This window comes from Ochlerotatus camptorhynchus, unplaced genomic scaffold (genome assembly GCF_037179485.1).
Source record: "Ochlerotatus camptorhynchus isolate MF236.1 unplaced genomic scaffold, CSIRO-AGI_Acam_v1.1 ptg000216l, whole genome shotgun sequence".
Taxonomy (NCBI): Eukaryota; Metazoa; Arthropoda; class Insecta; order Diptera; family Culicidae; genus Ochlerotatus; species Ochlerotatus camptorhynchus.
The window spans coordinates 332,874-353,535 of NW_027040706.1; the positions used below are offsets into that span (position 1 = coordinate 332,874).

General features: G+C 37.2%; 1 protein-coding gene across 1 annotated transcript in view; it reads right to left on the reverse strand.

The window, feature by feature from the left end:
- Positions 1-413: 413 nt before the first annotated feature.
- Positions 414-20,662, reverse strand: part of LOC135703598 (solute carrier family 23 member 2) — a 30,056-nt gene continuing 9,807 nt past the window's right edge. The window contains exons 3-4 of the mRNA XM_065224859.1: positions 740-2,241; positions 414-676 (exon numbers count right to left, since the gene is read on the reverse strand). Coding sequence (XP_065080931.1) covers positions 622-676; positions 740-2,241 — 1,557 coding nt within the window. The 3' untranslated portion in view covers positions 414-621. The remainder of the gene's footprint in view (positions 677-739; positions 2,242-20,662) is intronic.

Below are 20,662 nucleotides of genomic sequence, written 5' to 3' on the forward strand. Positions count from 1 at the left end.
AACATAAACAGGATGAAATGCACAACGGAAGCAGTACGTACGCTGGCGTGGTGGAAGGAGGTACATCGTTGGAAAGCATGCAAATAATCACCAGCCACCGGTATTTAACTATCTGAGGGATGGATGGACTTGATATTTATTGTAGACTGGACGGAAGGACAGATCTAAAACTATGAGAACAGCTGTACCTAGAGCTCTACGGTCAAATTGATACATAGGCCTATTCTGCAAGGCGTGTGAGGGTGAGTTGAATTGACTTGCTAGTGAAGTGATTGTCACTTCCGGTGAAATTTGATTTGCATGGAGACTCACTTCACTGTCACTTTACCTCACACGCCGCGCAGAATAGGCCTAAAAATGTATATTTGGAATTCGGATGTATATGAAAGGATGCATCTCTTCGGACGGGATCAATTCGGTTTATTTTAGCTTGAATGCATATACAATACGCATTTTAAAAGTTTTATTGTAGTAACCAATGCGTGATTAAAGTATTAACATTAAGTACAATCGACTCAAGAATGTGAAATAGACACGATTGTAGAGTTATTTTTCTCAGTGTCATTGAAATGTCAGATGAATTTCATATAAAGATTCTTTTATCTTCTTCGACATAGTATCCTACAACTTCATTTTGTAGGTTGGCAAGAATGGCACGTACCGCGTCCATTTCCAGCTGTAATAAAAGATATGAACCATTAGAAAATAAATACCACTTTCATTAAATCTATGCTTTTACCTTCTCAACAATTGCATTCCGTATGGGAAATCAAAGGTTGAGGTCATTTCATCGTTGGTTGTATCTTCAACTTTAAGTGCCATTTCGTTACTCCATGCTATCAATCCGCGTTCTTCCGGAGTTCCGGGTATAAGGTTGTCTAAGACACATCCCAGACATCCACCGACAAGAATGCTAGTGCCAAGTAATACTGAAAGTGTTGAGTCTAGTGTTTCGTTACCGGTTTGAATGAAATCTGGATGATCTTTCAGCCACAAGCATAGCACGAGAGGGAAAAAGATTGATAACCCTAGTATGTAGAGATTTCGCGCGGAGCGTAGGTCAACGTACTGCAAGGCAGATAGTCCGAAGGCGGCAATCATACCGAACATAACACAGAATATTCCGCCAACTACAGGATCAGGGATCATTATGAACGCCGCACCAAATTTGTTTAGCACCCCTTGCAAAATCATGATTAGTGCAGCCCACTGGATCACACGACGGCTGCCAACTTTCGTAACACCAATAGCGCCAACATTTTCTCCAAATGTGTTAGTACCGTTTCCAGATCCCCACAGACCAGCCAGAACTGTACCAAGACCTTCGGTACCGATACCACGATTTATGGCATGTAGTGGAGGTGGCGGTGCACCACACATCTGTGAAACTGTTGGGTAGTAGCTGATAGACTCCACAGTGCAAGCTAAGACTCCAGCTAGCATTCCCAGCACACCAGCCAATGTTACAGTTGGCATACCAAACTGACCGGGGTACGGAATCCGGAACCACGATGCATCTAGTAGCACTCGTATGCGAACATCCGTGCGTGCTGGGTGACCTTCCGGAAATATGTTGGTTGCTGTTAATACCGCACACAATGCCCACATGATGACAATTGTGAGTAATACTGGGAAAAGTTTGAAGAGAGGGAACCATCCAACCTGAATTCCATGTCCTTTTCGATATTTGAGCGTAGGAACTTGCACTTCGGTCATACCTTGAGAGAATAATGTCATGAGAAATATGGTGGCAACCGCTATTCCCCAATGTTTTGATGCAGTTTCACTAGCATGTGAAAATAGAGTCAAACCAACTAGTGATACAGTTGGAACTATAGTTAATGGCGTTATAATTTTCAAAAGCTTTCCAACCAGTCCGGTATATCCTATAAAAACTTGGAACAGTGCTGACACCGCGATAGCTCCAGAAAGCTCTCGCATTCTTATTTGCCATAGTTCACTTTTCTCATCTGGGTTCATGGTTGCTATTACATCTTTGCTGGGACACTGCCACTGGGGCAGATTTAGAATAGCTAACGTTGGCACTAAGAAGGATATGGTACCACCTTGAACGATTGGAAGGCGACATCCCCATGTTGCTTGAATATACGTAACTAGTCCCGTTACGAAAATCATTGTTGAAATGATGATTCCTCTCGAGGGATCTTCGTCTTCCATGCATAGTGCCGGTGTGAGTATGAACGGTATTGAAACTATTGCACCGATCATTGTAAGGTAGTGCTGGAATGAGAATGAATGTAAACTGAGAATTTAAGTATCCTGTTTTTGTAGGTGAGATTTCTATATTACACACTAAGATTATTTTACAGATATCTGTAAAATTTTACCGAAATCTCAACAGCTGAACGTTCGGTAAACCATTTTACAGTTTTCCTGTAATTATTTACAGATATCTGTGAAAAATTCACAGATATTTGTGAAAAATTACAGGAAATCTGCGAAACTGTTTACCGAACGTTCAGCTGTTGAGATTTCGGTAAAATTTTACAGATTTCTGTAAAAATTTCTAAGTGTGTAGGTTTGAAACTATAGTGTTAATATTTGTAAATTTAAATGTATTTATGGATTGTGCCACGTTTGGCATAAGATCAGCTAGCCTAAAGTCGTTTATCATAATGGATGTTTGACGTAATGGTTGTTCTGCATAATAAAATAACATATAACATACATTTTGACTCACAACATCAAATCCGAGTCAGAAGACAATTTTGTTTTGTTTTTTTTTAGCGTAAATTGATGTGTCACATGCGGTCCACGGAACCGGATTTTGGAAGACCACCGTGACCAGATTACGTCTAGAAGAGTTCTCTCGTACACCATCATACTCGGGGAGAATAGTGGTTCTCGGAACCGAATGTAGGAACATGCGGATTCTGGCCACCGCGGCAAGCCACGTCCAGGTGGGATCTCTGGTGCTCCATCGTACTCGTCATTAAAAAATAGCGTAAATTGATGTGTCGCATGCCCATGTTCTGTCTGAATGATAAGTAGTCTTCGGAACCGAACTCCGGAATATCCGGTATTTGGCCTAAGTGGTGATCGAAGGTCTCAATGTTCTTTGGGGTTCTGCAATAATTACGTGTAGAATTTTCCAGGAATTTCAACCCCCTCCCTCCATTGTAAGCTTTAGTTATATTTTACAAACCCCTATTAGTTTGTACCAGTAAAAAATTGAGAAAACTAGAGCCAAATGAACAACACAATTTATGACAGCAAAATAATACAGGACGCGAAGGTTAAAATGAGTTCCACATTTTTTGTTATGGCACATTTTCACGCGCTTTTCACGACATTATTTAATGTTTTCACGACTGAAACTTCGAATTCGCGAAAAATCCGCAAAAATCACGGAATCTGCGCCTGTTTTAACATCCAGGGCTGTGCATTGGTGTTTAAATATATTTAAGAGCTAGAGATACCTACTTTGCCAATTACAACGCAGTAATCGTTATGATGTTTGGGTTATATCTCAGCAGGTATGCTGCAAACATCAATGTTGACAAGAAATATGACTAGGCATTATCTAATCTAATAATTATCCAGGATGCTTTCTTGCATTGGCTGTCTTTGAATTAGATTAGATTAAAGTGTCCATCTTGCAATGTATGAACGACTTGTAGATATAAGTTGTTGATCGCGCACGGAACTTTGTTTCCCTACGTTGTGATATTTGCGAATTAGTGATAAAAAATAGACCGTCTGTTGGACCATCCTGCCATGGCAGAGGCATAAGAACTATTGGCAAATCAAAGTTGGCACTCGTGGAGAATAGATGAACTATGAGTGTAATGATGGTTTCAATATTTTACACGGTGAGGTATACGAGTGCAATGTTAAAATGCTTTTATTTTGCAAATGAAGCATTATATTTTAATCTAATTAAAATTAAGACTTTATAATTTTTCTAAATGTCACTATTGAAAATTGCACGAATGTGCAACTGTTGCTATAATAATTAAAATTATCACCGATTGCCTGCGAAAGCGCTTTCCCTAACACAGATTTCAAAATTGAATTCCATCCGGTCTCACCGACCGCGTGTGTTAAGTGGTGGTGTTTTCCAGTACACAACGAAAGGCTCCCCGCAAGCAGCTAGCTTTCAAGGCTGCTCTCAACCGCTGATCGGATTCAGTTGCTCGTAGTGAGCCACTGAGGGCCATCTAAGCCAAGCGCCTGCCGGTGTTGAACACCTTAATAGCTCAGCATTACTCAACCATCACGACAGAAGGGTTCTTTTCAGGACCACCATAAATTATTGGTGTTTAAGAATTAATTTTCATTGAACGTTAGCTCGCCTTGCTGCCAGTCACATCACCCCAAAGTTATTTGATAATGTACCCAGCAACCAAATGTTTGCGTAATGCGTAACACTATTGAAGTGGTACATTGAAATATTTGCAATGACCGAATACCACATGACCTTGTCAATTAGCCAGAAACACTTCGAAATTAGGGTAAGGTTTTCTCCAGGACGCTAGAAAAAACAAATCTAGAATTTATATTATTGATCACGAATATCACGCGATTGGAAACATTTTTGCAAGTATTCCTCCAATAAATTTTCGCTTTTTATTATTGTGAATAAACCAAAAATTTCGTTCGTTTTGTGCACGAAAATGCGTAATTTTGTCATCAGAAAACGAGACGTTACCGTGATGGGAAAAGAGGTTTCCCTAACACTATCGCTGAATATTGATACCGAACAAGTAATCCTACGTCAAATGTACGGTCGTGCCTCGGACCTCTTGCTTTATTTTTTTTTTATATAATGTTTTAAATATTTTAGTGATAATTTTGATTTTTTTCTAGTGCAGTGATTTTTAAGTGAAAGTTATTAAATTATGAATGTTACATTCAAGGGTTTTTTATTGCTTTCCGTACATTTTACGATCTACAATAAAGGTTGGAACGTTGAACATGAGATAAAATCGCTGACGGAGCAACAAACGCTATTGACCGACAGCATTAACAATAATACACGGGTTGTCCATCGTTCAACTTAGCAAAATAACATGAAAGTTGTACATGAAGTCAGCTTTAAGTGTGTGGTTTATTTCCTGTTTATTCCGTTGTAATTGCTTATCTTTTGTCGAAAGATAAGCAATTATAAAGGAATTAAAAGGAAATAAACCAACACACTCAAAGCTCTTTATAAAGGGATTCTGTTAAGAGGTTCGACAAATTTAAAAGATATTCCGATTTAGTTTTGATGAAATCTCGAACTTTTCTTCGAATACCACTCATCATATTTTGGACACTCTGTTGGCTAACCTATGTGACCGTTTTGTTACATCATCTCTTCATCTCTGTCGCATCCCGAGTAACCTTCCCACTCTTCTTCAAGTTTTGTTTGACAATTGCCCAACATTTCTCAATTGAGCAGAATTGAGGGCAGGATTGATGTCCTTTTTGAAGAAATCTACCCCGTTGTCTCGATACCACTGTAGAACTTCTCCGCTGTAGGGGCAGCTTGCCAAAATCAGGCCAAACTTTACAGGTCCATTGTGAGCCTTAATATACGGAAGAATGCGTTTTTTCAGGCACTCCTGCTTGTAAATTTTGGAATCCATAGTCTGGTTTGTCACGAAAACCTGGGTTTTTTGTCCGCAACTGTAAATACCTTGCCAGATTATAAAAGAAAGCTTCGGCAAAAACGAATTTGAACTTGCTAGGGACATCAGATGCCCATAATCCAACTTATGGGCACGTCTTTTCGCAACTATATTCTGCTTCAGTGTCCTGTTTGGTTGCTTACTGGCCCGAAAAGATCGAAATCCTTCCCGTTGACGAATCTTTCTGACGGTGCGTTGGCTGGCATTGAATTTCTTGGCGATATCATAATCCGACCGCCCTTGGTTTGCCCTAACCGTTCTCAACACCTTCAAATGCAACTTCCGATCCTTAGTTCCACTACGACGCTTGCGATGATCCTGCCAATCGATAGTATGCCGCTCACGGAAACGTTTGAGAACACTGCACACGGTCGATTTAGCCAATTTCAACGGCTTCGCGATTTTTGAACCTGACCACGTCGGATTTTACAAGTGGGTATCCAACATTAATTTTCGGTTCACGGCTGCCATCAAGTTTAACTTCTTTTAAACAAAATGAATCGTGGCGAACTTTTCAGCACTGAAAGAGGAAACATTTCAACATAAACTGCTGTCTAACATTCCAGATCCGACCGCTAGGAGCACTGTGGTAAAATAAACAGTTTGTCTAGGAATTGGGAAAGATTGAATCAAGCAAGTCAAGAGCAAATTTTCATTATGTCGAAAGTAATATTCGCACCGATCCGAGAAAAATAAAGTTTTGTTTTGATGACCGAAAAGTTATTCCTATTTCCAATGAAACACATAAAATCTCATAGTGATAGGAATATTTAACACATTAGGCCGGGTTTTAATCATACAAAGCAGATCGCTAGCTTTCATGCTAAAAATTACTTGCTTTTAGTTAAAACTTACGTCATTTGGTGGCCCCATAATGTTGCTTAAGTCAAAGTGTATTTACCAGGATATTCGGGGGAATTATCAATCACGTCTCCTTACGTGCAGTCCACCGAAATCATCTTAGCAACAAACAGTTCGATTTATTCACTTGAATAACGAGAAAGCGAAACGATGAACGTACACTTTTCACGGGTTTCTCTGCGTTGTTACTTAAGACAAACGGCATCTCCATAGAAATCGAGTGACTTAAGTAACATCGAAAAATATTTTGATCGGAAGGTGATAACATTCGATTGGTAAAAATAAATTTAAAAATGGGATGTGATCCTATATTCGGACAGTATATAGGGTAATAGCAGGAGCATTGATTGACACTGATAGCTCGACTTTGTTTACCTTTGATACTTTCAACGTCATGAAAATTTGGTCACTTCAAGCAAGGAGTTTGATCATGTTTGGGTCAAATGTTTTATTGGAAGTCATATCTTTGCGACAGTGTATTTCCCTCCTGAAAGTGCAATAATAGAATCACATGAATTGTTTTTTTTAGTATTACTGATACTATTATTCCTAAATGTGAGCCTGAAGCAAATTTTCACTTTTACGGTGACTTTCGAATTGTCAAATTTAAGTGAAAATTCTCCAAATGAAACACAGCCTTAGTAAGAGCAGCATAATCATCACTGAAAATTGATGATTAAATTTCTGCTTTTCAGACTTCAAGAAAAAAGTGCTGATTGCTGTTTTATCATCTCCAACGTTGTAATCAGCGCTTTTTCTTGAAAACTGAAAAGTTGAAAAAAAATCCATTCATCACTCCAGTGGAATATCCCTAACATCACTTTTTTTTTTTGGAAATTAGCCTTACGCCTAGCTGCAGAAAACTGATCCAAAATATTCAAATCAAGTTCAGGAAATATTTATTTTCTGTTGCAAGAATAGCCTGTCTTGGTTCATTTGGTAATGTAGATAACTTTTTATAATTTTGAACTAGCTGAAGTTGCGTTCAAACGATGTCACTGTAACAGGAAGCAAAACAAAGTTCGTAGATCCGCTTCGATGCTAGGATAACTTTTTTTTCAAGACAATTTTCAAGGATAAAGTTCAAAATGACTAAAGGAGTCGAAGAGCTCAGGTCATGTAATAGCTCTGTTATCTGTATTTTAAATACTTCCACCTCTGATACAAACTTTACTATATCAATGTCAGAATAATATTTAAGCCCGAATTCTATCACGACCATCTTCAATTGATGCATGGTCTTTGATGTCAGTCCGTTTCCTACCAAAACATAAAAATCCGAGGCTATATCCACGATACGATTGCTTCTCTACGCTGTTCCATATGTTATACAATTTAGTCAAATACGGAGCTGTTGAAAACTGTCTTCAGCCGATCCCGAGCAGGAGAAAATAACTAATGAATACCTAATTCTGATCTGATACCAAAATTTGGTATTGACCAGCATGACATAAGAGGTAAAATACCAAAGAATAATACCAAAAAATGACATGGAAAATACTTTGTAAATAACAAAAAAATGATATTTGGATACCAAAAGAATACCTGAGTGTTATTGTTTTGGTATTGCATTATCATAATTTGGTATTGGAATGGTATTGTGGGAAATTTTTTTTTTTGTATTTTACCTCTTATGTCATGCTCATCCATACCAATTAGAGGTATCGAGATATTCGTTCCTGCTCGGGATACACCCAAAATAAAACTGCTCGATTCTATTGCATATTTGCAAGAACATGTTGCATTTTTCCTTGCGATAAAATACAAGACAATGCAATACAATCCTATACAATTATGCGTTTCTTTGGAGAAATGATTGCGAAATCATAAGATTTGGTGTATTGTATTATTCGCAACATTTTCGACTTTTGGGTGTAGGGGAGCTCGATCATTTTCATTTTTTGCTGTCTTTGAGTTGTTGCCTACGCCGACGCTCAATGAATTTTTCATTTGCCTGTATATGGGATAGCACGATCAGACCAATGAGATCAACCCAAATTTGAGTTCAGTTTACTCATAAATCGTAAAAAGTGCAGGATCTCAGCGATGAGTAAATTTGCTTGATGATTTTCCAGGAAAAAATCTCGAATATGAAAAGTAAAGATTGGAATATCTCAGTCTAAATTTTCTTCAATTGTTCACATTTTCCGGTAGATTTTTGATGTTTTCTACAGGAAAACGTGAGGTAATGAGAAAATTTACTCATCGCTGAGTTCCTGCACTTTTTGCGATTATGAGTAAACTGAACTCAAATTTAGTTTCATCTCATTGGCCGTGCATCCTTTTTTAGTTTTCCCAAATGATAGCCCCTGATAAGGGAAGATGCATAAATGACGTAGCATTTGAGGGCGACCAGCCATGTAGTAAAATACGCTACAAATGCTTCGTCATTTATGCATCTTCCCTGAGTATAATTTGGTGATGGTTCTTGGTTGCAATGATTCGTTTACTTTGTTAATATTATTGAGGATTCTCTCCCATAGATCGACAAGACATAGAAATTTAAAATCAATTTATTTCAATAAAACTTTAGCCCCGTACACCGCAGTACTGTTATATGTTGTCAGATCTGTTAAATGGGTAAGAACGGAAAAGAAGACATTGATCTTTTTAGAGATGAAACTGCTTGTCGTTTTGACGACCGCTAAAACGCGTATTTGAATATCTCTTGTACAGTTCAAAAGAAAGGTAAAATACTGGAAGCGTAAAGTCTGATAAGATTTAGATTATGAGCAGTATGGACACGGACAGTGAGGATAACTGTAAATTTGTCAAAGTCAGTGGTGGATTTAGGCGCCCCAGTAGATCGGCACGCCTGTTGGGTTCACTTTCACCACCCCCTCACTACACCCCTGCTACCAAACACTCCCTCCCTCCCCTCAACCAATTATATAAGTATATTGTTTCAATCAGAAAGAAAAGAGAATTATTGCATCATCAGATTCTCCGGAGTCGGATGCATGTTTATTTTAACCATTGAAAATACTATTGACTCTGATTCCGTACTCGTATGCTACCAAAAATGCTTCCGACTCCGACCCGACTGGGCAGCCTAGGATTGAAATAAGGACGGGTCTATTCTGAATTATTCAAATATGTTAAATGAAATAAATCTCATCGTAACTTGATAAACTCCGGTGTTTCAAATTCTGTTATTTGCAAGCCCCATTGCACATTAACATTTGCGCTAGAAATAAATTATTGTAATCAGCAGCAACAAGATATTTACTATTGTAATTATTCTGTGATAGGCAGGTAATTGCTGTATTGACAATGTGTTGACATAGTTGGTTAGGATGAATAAAATGAAATTAACTACATGGTTCCATGACTGAGATTTGTTGGTTGCTGTTCGCGTTCAGCTACCGTGAGTGTCGTCCCTAGAATCGATATTTTCAGAAAATCTTACCAGGCGCCTCCATGACGAAAATTATTCTGATTCTTAGCTCAATTCACACACAGGCGTGAAAATTTACGCCTACTATGAATCTGAAGAAAACTTCATAGTGTAATGATACTTCAATGATGGTTTTAAATAGTAACATAAAATTAAGGTTAAATGAATAAAATACATATGTTATGTATAATAATACTAAGAGGGGCGTTTTTTCGTTTTTCGTTTTTTTTTATCTCCCTCAGGGGGGTGGGGGCATAATACACGCATTTCCCACCCTTCTCCTTAAGAGTGGGCGTCATATTTCAATCGCCACAGAGATCACTCAACTCCACGATTTACATCTCATAGGGGCAATAGTGCTAGATGTATAACAAATACAACCCGGTTCGACCTTTGAAATGTTTTCTAATTAGCAAATTCCGTTAGATATGTAAAAAGTTAATATTTATCAGTTACCGGACGTCATGCTCATTCAAAGATTGTGTCAAGCTAGTGCTTTATGGTGGCATTTGTCAGTCAGTAAGTATATCAGAAAATTTGCAAGCTTCCAAGTCAGTAATTGCATGTTCTATGTGAAAACTAAAAACACACAGGTTTTCTATAGGGTAATGTGGGGCAGATGGGTCAGTCCTAGCTTTATTAATTTACTTGTTTGTCAAAATCCACAGCAAGTGAGTAGAAGCAACCCTGATAAGAGGTGATGATGTTGTGCTTGTATGACTTCTAAAAATAGTGAGCAATGTTGTCCTAGTAATAACATTTCTGATCAGAAATGGTTTGATTTACACCAAATTGAGGAATTAGAACGAAATCACACATTTCATATGATAGCTATTTGGAAATTTTCTTTTTGCTCGAATGTTATTCTACCGTTTGTGTTGTTGAGACTGAGAGAGACGACGGTAAAGCATGAGTGTACGAATACAGACTGTCGCGCACGACAACGAAGCGAGTGTATAGTAAAAAACGTCAACCGTTTCAACCCCTGGGTGAGACCATCATCATCACCTCCATCTACTTAACATAAATAAATCGAACTATATTTCAAGCCAAATGCAATGCATCAACATATAACTGAAATTGAAAAGTTTTTATAACTGTAAATGGGAAACGCTCCTATATTGGCCATGATCCTATTTTGGCCATGTTTTGGCGATATTTAATGTTTTTTTACAAGTTTGAGGTCTTGTTGAGTTCTGTTAAGATTGTTGATTCAAATCATATTCATCGGGGTACATATCGCACGTACACGAAGATTATGATTCATTCGTTTTTGTGAGGTATGGCCAAAATAGGAACCTATGGCCAATACTAGTGCACTTACCCTACAGCTAATTATGTATTACTGAAGTTTGTTGATGCAGTATAATTAAATAATGCAAAAATGCTCTCAGTTGGCGAAAACGTACAGATTTAGAAAAAATTACCAGCTTCGGTAATTCATTTACTGAATTTCGAGAACATTACCGAAAAATCTGTAAACTGAATCAGAAAAATTAGCTGTCAAATTTACTGACCGATGGGTAGCGTTTACCGATGTGCATTGTTTGATTTGTAGGCGACTTTACCGGAGAACTGTAATTTTGGGGACGATATACAAATAGAAAAAAATACCGCAAGATCTGTAATTTTTTAATAAGGTAACCGACTCAACTGTAATTTGCTATAATATTGTTTCAACGTGGCGGTTACTGCAATCCATGCAAACAACTGCTTAGTCGTGGTCAATGTGTTTGCTCCACAAATTGCATGATGATCAAAAAGAAGTTTTTGTCGGAAGGATTCTGCGCTACACTGAAAACAGGGAAGCATTGGATGAAGATTCCAAAGGCTGTTTTCAGATCGTCGCGAACGGGAATGGAACTTGGACCGACAGAAAAAAAAACAAGCAACAACATCGGCTGCCGGCGCCGGTGGTGTAGTGGTAAGCGTGACTGCTTTCTCACCCTAATGGGTCGGGCCGGGCCGAGGTCGGTGGGATTTTTCTGAGGCATAAAAATCTCTGGTCACGTCTTCCTTCGGAAGCGAAGCATGGTCCCGTCCCATGTGTGGTGATGAATGGGTGCGATATCCTACGCAGGTGTGGAAGCTGCCTTCCAGCACATTTGATTGCCGTCAATGGATGGCAATCGATGTCCGTCGGTGATTGGCACTAGATTGCGGAACAGAGACCGACGTTAAATAAAGGAAAGAACAACATCGACCATCTGTAATTTATTTAGATAATGAAAATTAATTACTTACGGAATATATCTACGATTCGCTCAACTTGGTGTTGCATGACAGCCTCCTTCATTTCATCTTTTTTATTTTTTACAAACACGAACATTTTAAAAGCCCATCAGAAATCAATTTGGATTTGACGTTTACCGAGACCGTTACCGAACTCGGTAATGGAACGCTTTGTTTACCAAAACTTCAGTAAAATATTTCACCGAAGTCAGTCATGAAGTTGATTTACAGACCTGCCGGTAAAAATGTTTACCGTTTTCGTTAAATTAAAATGAAATCACCGAAGTTTTATTTTTTATCATTTTATTTACAATTTTGTTTTTACCGAAATCAGGGCCTCTGTTTAAGTGTGATTGAGAATAAACATCATATGGAAGAAGAAAAACTAAAAACAAAAAAAAAACTTCCGAAAAGTTGGTAAAACTATCACTAACTCATCTGAACTACTTCATCATATTAAACCATAAACCGTACTATTGGTACTATGCTTCCATGCTTAGAGTGAAACCAATCTCTTAGATCTTTAATTAGCGATTGGAGGACTTGACAATCCAAAGCCATATGGTAACATTTTAAGTTTCATGAAATTCTACAAAGCAACTATAAAACAACTTTCATAAAACTCTGGACAAGGCTATTTTGTCATTAATACATCCACCGAAACCTCATTAAGATTAGAATATGTCTAGTTGGCCCACCTTGGAGAAGGTTCTGAAGGGTGTATTCTCGAAGCTCTTCAAGATTGATTTACTGCAAAAGGTTGTATGACGAGCGCATTGAGAACCATTTGAAAGCTACAACAAAAGCTATTTAGCAACAATAAAAACCCTTTCCGAGCCATTTCCCCTAGCTTCTTGCTAAATCCACTAGAAAAGCATCAATCAAGATAAAAAAGGATTTATGAATCCGATCTTATCAAAATAATTAAATTAGAAACTGATGGTACAAAAACCTTGTTGAATATACAAATTTATTACAATAGTTCTCATTAAGTGGCCTAGTTTTAAGTGCCTTATGAAATGTACGTGAAAAAATCGAAAAAAATAAGTCATATGGCAGCCCTCGTAAAACGTCGATTTGACTAATTATTTTACATTGAAAAAAAAAAAAACAAATCTTCAGATCGAGCTAGACCGAGATTGTTTTTTTTTATGATATTCGCATTTAAATGTTTGCTCATTGCTAAATTTACCAAAATATTGTTATATCCAAGGAACTAGAGATTGAAAATCGAAGATTGTAAAAAAACAAGCCAACTAATTGTAACATGGCGGTGGCATTAAAGTTGATTTTCATTGGTCATTTGAGAAAAAAGTTGTTTTGCTTTCAAGAAACCCTTAACAAATTCATAAGGTTTTAAAATGGCTTTTATGAAGAAAACTTGCAGGCTGAATTGTATTTAACTAAAGCCATTTTGCTTGATCCTAACCCGTTCAGATTTATGGCAGCATTTATGGAGGCAAAGTTGCCTGCAAGAAGTTAAACGTCAAAGTTTGTTTATCTTTCGGTATTTAGTTGCGCTGTGGGATCCAGGGTTCTTCCAGGCGGTTTTCTTCCGGTGGATTGGGAGCAGTTACTCAGATGGTTTGCGATACTGTTTCGCAACATTTCGTATTTCGAACAGCTGGAAGCGCAATCGTTCCCGAAAAAGATCCCCTTCTTCCGGATGGTTGCAGAAGTGCACCATCCAACGATGCAGGGATGTACGCTTGAATGAAATTTTCGAAGAGTTGATTCTTTTGCCGAATAAAATCGCTGCTATGGATCAGAAACAATTATCCGCTAACTAATAGTTTCAGTGGTTTGCTGTCGGTTGTTATTTCGATTGTCATCTATTCAAAAGATCTGGTTGCTTTTATAATGATAGAACACGTTTATAAAGTATTTTATCAAAAAATAAATAAACAATTGCTAATGACGTTTATGCTTGAATTACAGAGCAGTTTTAAGGAGGGATTTAGAACTGTTTTAAAGTTATTCTTAAAACAAGACAGTTTTTGACTTTTTTGCCAGACTATAAAAGGTTTTTTAAACAGCAAAAAGCTGAATTACTAAGCAGCAATGTTTTACACTTTGGAATGCTGTATTCATACTAAATGCCATTGCTGTTAAAAAAACATAAATCAGAGTGGATGCCAAATGGTTACTGAATTGTTACTTGGGATACAATCAAGGGCCTTCTTTTCGTAGCCAGCATAAAAACTTGACCACATATCAATCCAAGCGGGCTCAGACCGTGGGCCCGCACCTATGCTCGCTACGACTACTTGTTATTAGTAGAGTTAGGGGTGCCACCTCCTTGCATACAATAGTCTCATTCCGTGCCTTATGGCAACTTGATGATTCTATTGTTTTCCTCTCTCATGGTCCTGTAGCCAATCCTTTCCTTATCTCCATTTTCTCAGCTATTAATAATGTACACTCAAAAAATTCCACACATAATTATCATATGCCTCACACTTAATTTTGTACTTATTGTGAAACAAATCCATTTAAAGTGCAAATCTTATGCTTTAAACCATACCTCAACACTGTTAGTTCGAATTGTGTCTATGTGCCTCACATGGTGATATCAATTCACGAAACGAAAATCAATTATTTTATTCATGTGTTTCACTTATACATTTTTGCCAAAACATCAGCCTTATACATTCCATAAGACAAACCACATAGGTCCTATAAGAATGCATAAAAGGTATGTGTGACCGCTTATACATTTCATTTGACACATGAGCTTCATTAACTTTTTGCAAGCCGTCTGCTTATTAGTTGACTTATATATTTTATGAATAATCAGCAATAGAAATTTGCTAAAAGGTATAAGGAGATTTCTATCCGTGTAGCTTTGCACATCATATATTTGCAATATAGAAATATATAAACAAAGCTTCCAGAGGGCAGCCCGCATAAATGCGAACCATTGCTTGACCTTACCACAAATGGTTAAACATTGTTTATAATCCATGCTAAACTTTAAATAAAATGGTTATGGAACTTTACATGAACGTTTGTGTGATAAAGTTTTAACCTTATGTATTATAGTTATTTTGAAATGAACCTTACAAACAATGGGTTGTTAAGAAATGTTACCATTTGCTGTTTTCTCCAGACATTTTCGGAAAGAAAACTATATTAGAACCTTTTTACTTATGGTTTGAGAATTTTAATGGTAATGGTTATGGTAGTCAGTAAGGTGCATGGATGGTTTTGTATTGTCGGTAAACTTTACGTAAAATACATCGTTTGGTTATCATACATTTACAGGCAACCTATTCGTGATATATTCCACATAAAGACGATGCCCGTACCATTTTTGCATTAATATAATTGTGTGGCAAGTACAATCATAATCTATGCCCAGGGAAGTCGAGAAATTTTCCAACCTGAAAAATTCCTAGACCGGACCGGGAATCGAACCCCGCCACCTTCAGCATGGTCTTGCTTTGTAGCTGCGCCTTTACCGACTGAGCTAAAGGAGGCTCATATACATTTTTCCATACAATATTCGGAAATCGTCCGCAAATCCAGATCCAAATTCCAAATTCATTCAAATTTGACACCGTTGTTGAGGACCTCAATACACACCGGAAGTGCAGTGAGGAACAGGAGCTTATGATATACTAAACAAACATGACCCACCCTAGTCCTCATCTTAGGCCCACGGATGTAGCTTCGGCCCATCGAAAATAGTCATTGAAATTAGATTGATAGTAGTTTTTCAATTCACTCTGGGTCACAACACACAACACAATGCTCGTAATTTTAATAGTTATTTTACTAAGTTAAATTGACCAAAAAGCGATTTAAAACCGAAAAACTTGTTTTTGTTTTTACAGCGAGCACAGGCAAACACTCAACGAAACACAAATTGCGCATCAGTTATTCATTAAAAAAGAGCAGAGCATATACTCAATTCGTCTTATTACTATCTTCTTCTTCTTCTCCTTCTTCTTCTTCTTCTTCTTCTTCTTCTTCTTCTTCTTCTTCTTCTTCTTCTTCTTCTTCTTCTTCTTCTTCGCATTTCAAGCTTATTGCATATCGCATATTAGCTTATTGCGTGCTCTCAACTTAGTGTTCTAGATGCACTTCCACAGTTATTAATTGAGAGCTTTCGATGCCTGTACCATTTTTGCATTGGTATAATTGTGTGGCAAGTCCAATCATACTTCTATGTCCAGGGAAGTCGAGAAATTTTCCAATCCGAAAAATTCCTAGAACGAACCGGGAATTGAACTCAGCCACTTCCAGCATGGTCTTGCTTTGTAGCTGCGCCTTTACCGACTGAGCTAAGGGAGGCCCCGTCTTATTACTAGGTGATCCGATTACGGATCACAATTTTAAACGAGCTGTTTTTGTTTCATTAACATTTTGATTTTAATCTAGCTAAAACACACCCTTTGCATTTCTACGATTAATATAAGTACAAAACGTGCCGGGAGGCGAAAATTGCCGGCATCTTCATTTAATTACAGAGTACTTCATTAAAAATTAATGAACTTGGAACAGCTTTGAAAATTTGGTAGGAGGTCAGGAATCTCTGAAAAACTTCAGAGAACTTCGTAGAAAATCTAAAAAGCAGCGAACTTCATAGTAGTTCAGCGATCATTATAGTAGTTTAGGGAATTATGGAGCAATTCTAGGAATTTCGCAAATTTTTATAGAAGTTCTGAGAATTTTGTAAAAGTTCAGAGAATTTCGTATAAGTCTGGAATTTAGTAGAAGCTCATACAGTATCGTAGAAGTTCAGCAAAAAGTGGAACTTGGGAGAAGCGCAGGAAACTTCTTAGAAGCTTAGATTATTTTTAGAAGTTAAGTGACATTGTAGGGGTTCGTCGAACATTGTATGAGCTATATGAAATGTGTAGAAGTTCAGCAAACAACGCTGAAATCCCCTTATTCCTTTTTGCAAATTTATATTGTTGATTATTTATAATATTCATAAGATCACGGATTAAATAAATTGTATTAATGGTCACGCACATAAGATGTATGTGGTTTCGCAAATAGAAAGGAATAAGCTGATGTTTTGTCAACAAATCATAAATTTTCCTTGCTTGTTTATGCTAATTTCACATTTTTATCACTATCTCATGAATTTGTGACCCTTTATCAAATCTAACGGAACGTATTAAAAGGTTATTAAGCTTAGAAGTAATTTTTTATCGAGTTGTGCTTAGTATGATGGAAATTAGATGTTAACCCTGCAATGTCTATAGCAAACACGACAAGAAACGGTTTTGAAGCCAAATTATTAACGAAACAAAAAGTCAATGAAGAGAGCATGGAAAATACATTATAAGAACGACAAATGTAAGTGTGGATTTTATTTCTTCCTGTGATTTTTTTTTTTTACAAGATATGTAAGTTTCTGCAATGGACTTCAGCGTACAAGAAACTTTTCTGAGAATACCTATTGTCGTACAACACCATCACGAGATGATTTTCCAGTCGCAGTGCATTTGTGGAAACAAACTTTGTTCGAAAATTTAGCTAATAGGGGAATTGGCTCTAATGTTGGCCTATGGATCTAAGATTGGGCCCATCGCCAAAAATATGTTGTTTATCAATTTTATCTAGATGAACGTGTCATTGGGACGGTACTAAAGGATATGTTGGTTATGTTAGTCGATTGCTGAATCTATGTATGGGCATTTAAGCCGACATTACATCCATTTCCCCTATAAAAATTAAAAAAAAAGTAATTTAGAAAAACTTCCACCACATTTCAAAATTTGTTTATGCTGTGAAACATTAAAAAGTCTGTATACTTCTTATGCAAATTTGTAATGGAATCTTACATTTCCCGGTTGGGTGAACGATCAATGTTACGTAGGATCTTATGCATTATTACCTAATCGTCCATTTTGGGTCTACCGAGCAGAAAACATCAAATAAATCCATTGTTTCAGAGTTGGCAAGTTTGGTACGATAATTTTGTTAAAAATCTACCAAACGAAGTCAATGGGAACTGAATGTTTACACCCATTTTTCTCAAAAACCAAAGAAGCGCTCCGACCGAATCAATTTTTATCTTCGCCTTTTTCCGATAGGCCGAAGTGAATTCAATGGCGTTTGAATGGCATTTCAATGCATTAGGCCAAATTTAGAATCAGTAGGCCAAGTTTGGGGTAAAGAAGCAGTGTTAGATTTGTAACAATATCTCAACAATTTTCTTCTCTTTATCAAATTTTACGATACGTACGGAAAGGTAAATAAATTTAGAAGTAATCTACATTGGAAACATTCCATTTTGTGAAAAAAATCCACTCAAAAAATAGAGGCAAAAGGCGGGTTGTGCTTAGTAGGCCCAAAATAAGATCTAAGCCCTATTTGTGTAAAATAGAAGTTATTTGGTCGATTCGAAAATCATATATTTTCACACATAATAATTTAATTAAATGAAACTAATATCAACTTTTGCACGCTATTATCAAAAATATACTCGTCATGCTAAGTTGGTCAATCCCTGTGGTAGATCCGGTGATGATAAACAAAACTGCTTGCTGCTAAGAACAGCAGCCGTATTGAACAATTAGGGCGACTGTACGAATACATTAAGGATAAGGTTGATAGAATCCACATATGGCCGTTCGCCATGCAAAATCAGTCATGATAGCAGCCATTTGTGGATTAAATCAATCTTGTCCTTAAAAGAGCAATATTTTCTTAAGGTGTTTCGCTGTGAGATCCTTATTCTCGTAACCACATCGAAACTTTAAGTGCACAAATATCAGCTTCTACGATACGTACTACAATGGAACTGTTACTCAACGTTTGCTGTTCTGCAACATACATGAAGTAGCAATTTCAGGTAAAATGGGTCATCAATTTCCAAGATATGTGTAATTGAAAATTCGAAGTGGAAGTGCATGTATAGCCTTCGTGGTGGCCCTTCGTGGACTCTACAAGAAATCACCTTAATAATAATAATAAAAAACAAATATAAAAATGAAACATTACGCGATTGATGCACCTTCTGCGCAACGTTGATGATAATTGCATCCAAAGTGGTAAGAAGTTCATGATTATTCGTATATGTACTCCGTATATATCGATAGCCATTCTTCCCTACGAGAAATGTATTATTCAATCAGTCACGGTTACAGCTCAAATGATCTGATGAACACAGATATATTTACTGCAGGTTGGCGTAGAGCCAATTATCAATGAATAGTAATAACCCGATTGGTAGCAACTGATTTGAAACGCAGATCGTAAGCAGGTCAGGGCTCTTAAATTAGTATGGCTAAATTTTAATCGTACGTCTTATTTCCAAACTAACACACAGTGAATTTAGATAACAGATTTGTTAAAATGATCAAACTCCAGTTTTAAAACAAAGGAAATTAGGAAAATGGTAGAACAATTGTGCATCTTAAACGTTTTTAGCATGTGAATTATGATATCTGCAAGCGCGGGATTTATCTTCTTTCTTCTGCATGGCTTTATGACGTGTCATTAGGAATTTATGCATACTCTCTACACTTTCATGTATACAGAATTCTAAGCCTAAGGCCCCTAGCATAGTGAGTGCGAGAAGCCGAGCTGACCAGCAAAAGGAATAATAAATTGTCCACTCGGTCACTCACATTCACTCTCCCAGGCATCTAAGTGTATACTATTTTGCATTCTACTAGCACATATGGCAGTCAATAAAAAAAAAGTAGAAATGTTCATCGACTGGACTGTGAATTGACCCGGTGTCCCCGGCATGATTTACAGCACCGTTACTATCCTAAGGCTCATACAGTGAGTAAAATTACTATGTTGTTACTATAGATGTTTTCCAAAAAAAAATCTATTGCTGCATATCAATGTTGGAGTTTTACATGGTGTATGCTTATGGCATTGTTTTGTCTGTGGTTCGATATTTGACGTGAAATTTCTATAATTTTGATGTCAATCTTTTATAAGCGCAGTAAGTTTTTTAATTATTTACTTTACCTGTGTTCCATAAACCTTGTTTAACTGTCACTGTATTATTATGTGGCTGTATGTGTGTGCTTGGGAATCATAATTTGTATAACAGTCTTCTGCGTTTCATAAAGCAAAATCGTCAAGATGCATAAACAAACTTTTTACTACGAAACAAAGCGTGGATTGATTATTGAATTGAAGAATATTGGATTGAGCAATTAGAGATGAACTAGCCTAAGGCTAAAAATCTCTTTAATAAAGAATTAAAAAAAAAATTGGATTGAGCAACCATGAAACAGCATGGAGAATCAAAAGAGAAAAAATAATGATGAAGCATTATGACATTAGGGAGAAAAACGATTCTAAATCTAGAATTTGTCATCGGCACCGAATTGAATCCTACAGCTTGTTAATGGCTAGCCACATGGGCTAGTTTAAATGGATTCCCCTTATCTTTGGTCTAGCCACGGAGATCGTCTGGGGTGGGCTACACTCGCCTCTTTTGTTGGCCAGCTCGAGCTTGACACCCTAGATCGACGGTGGTCTTGCTGTTAACCTGTTGCTGGTTTGAAGCGGTTGTCAGTGGCTTGCCGATCGACGCTTGCTAAACAGGTGCAATGAC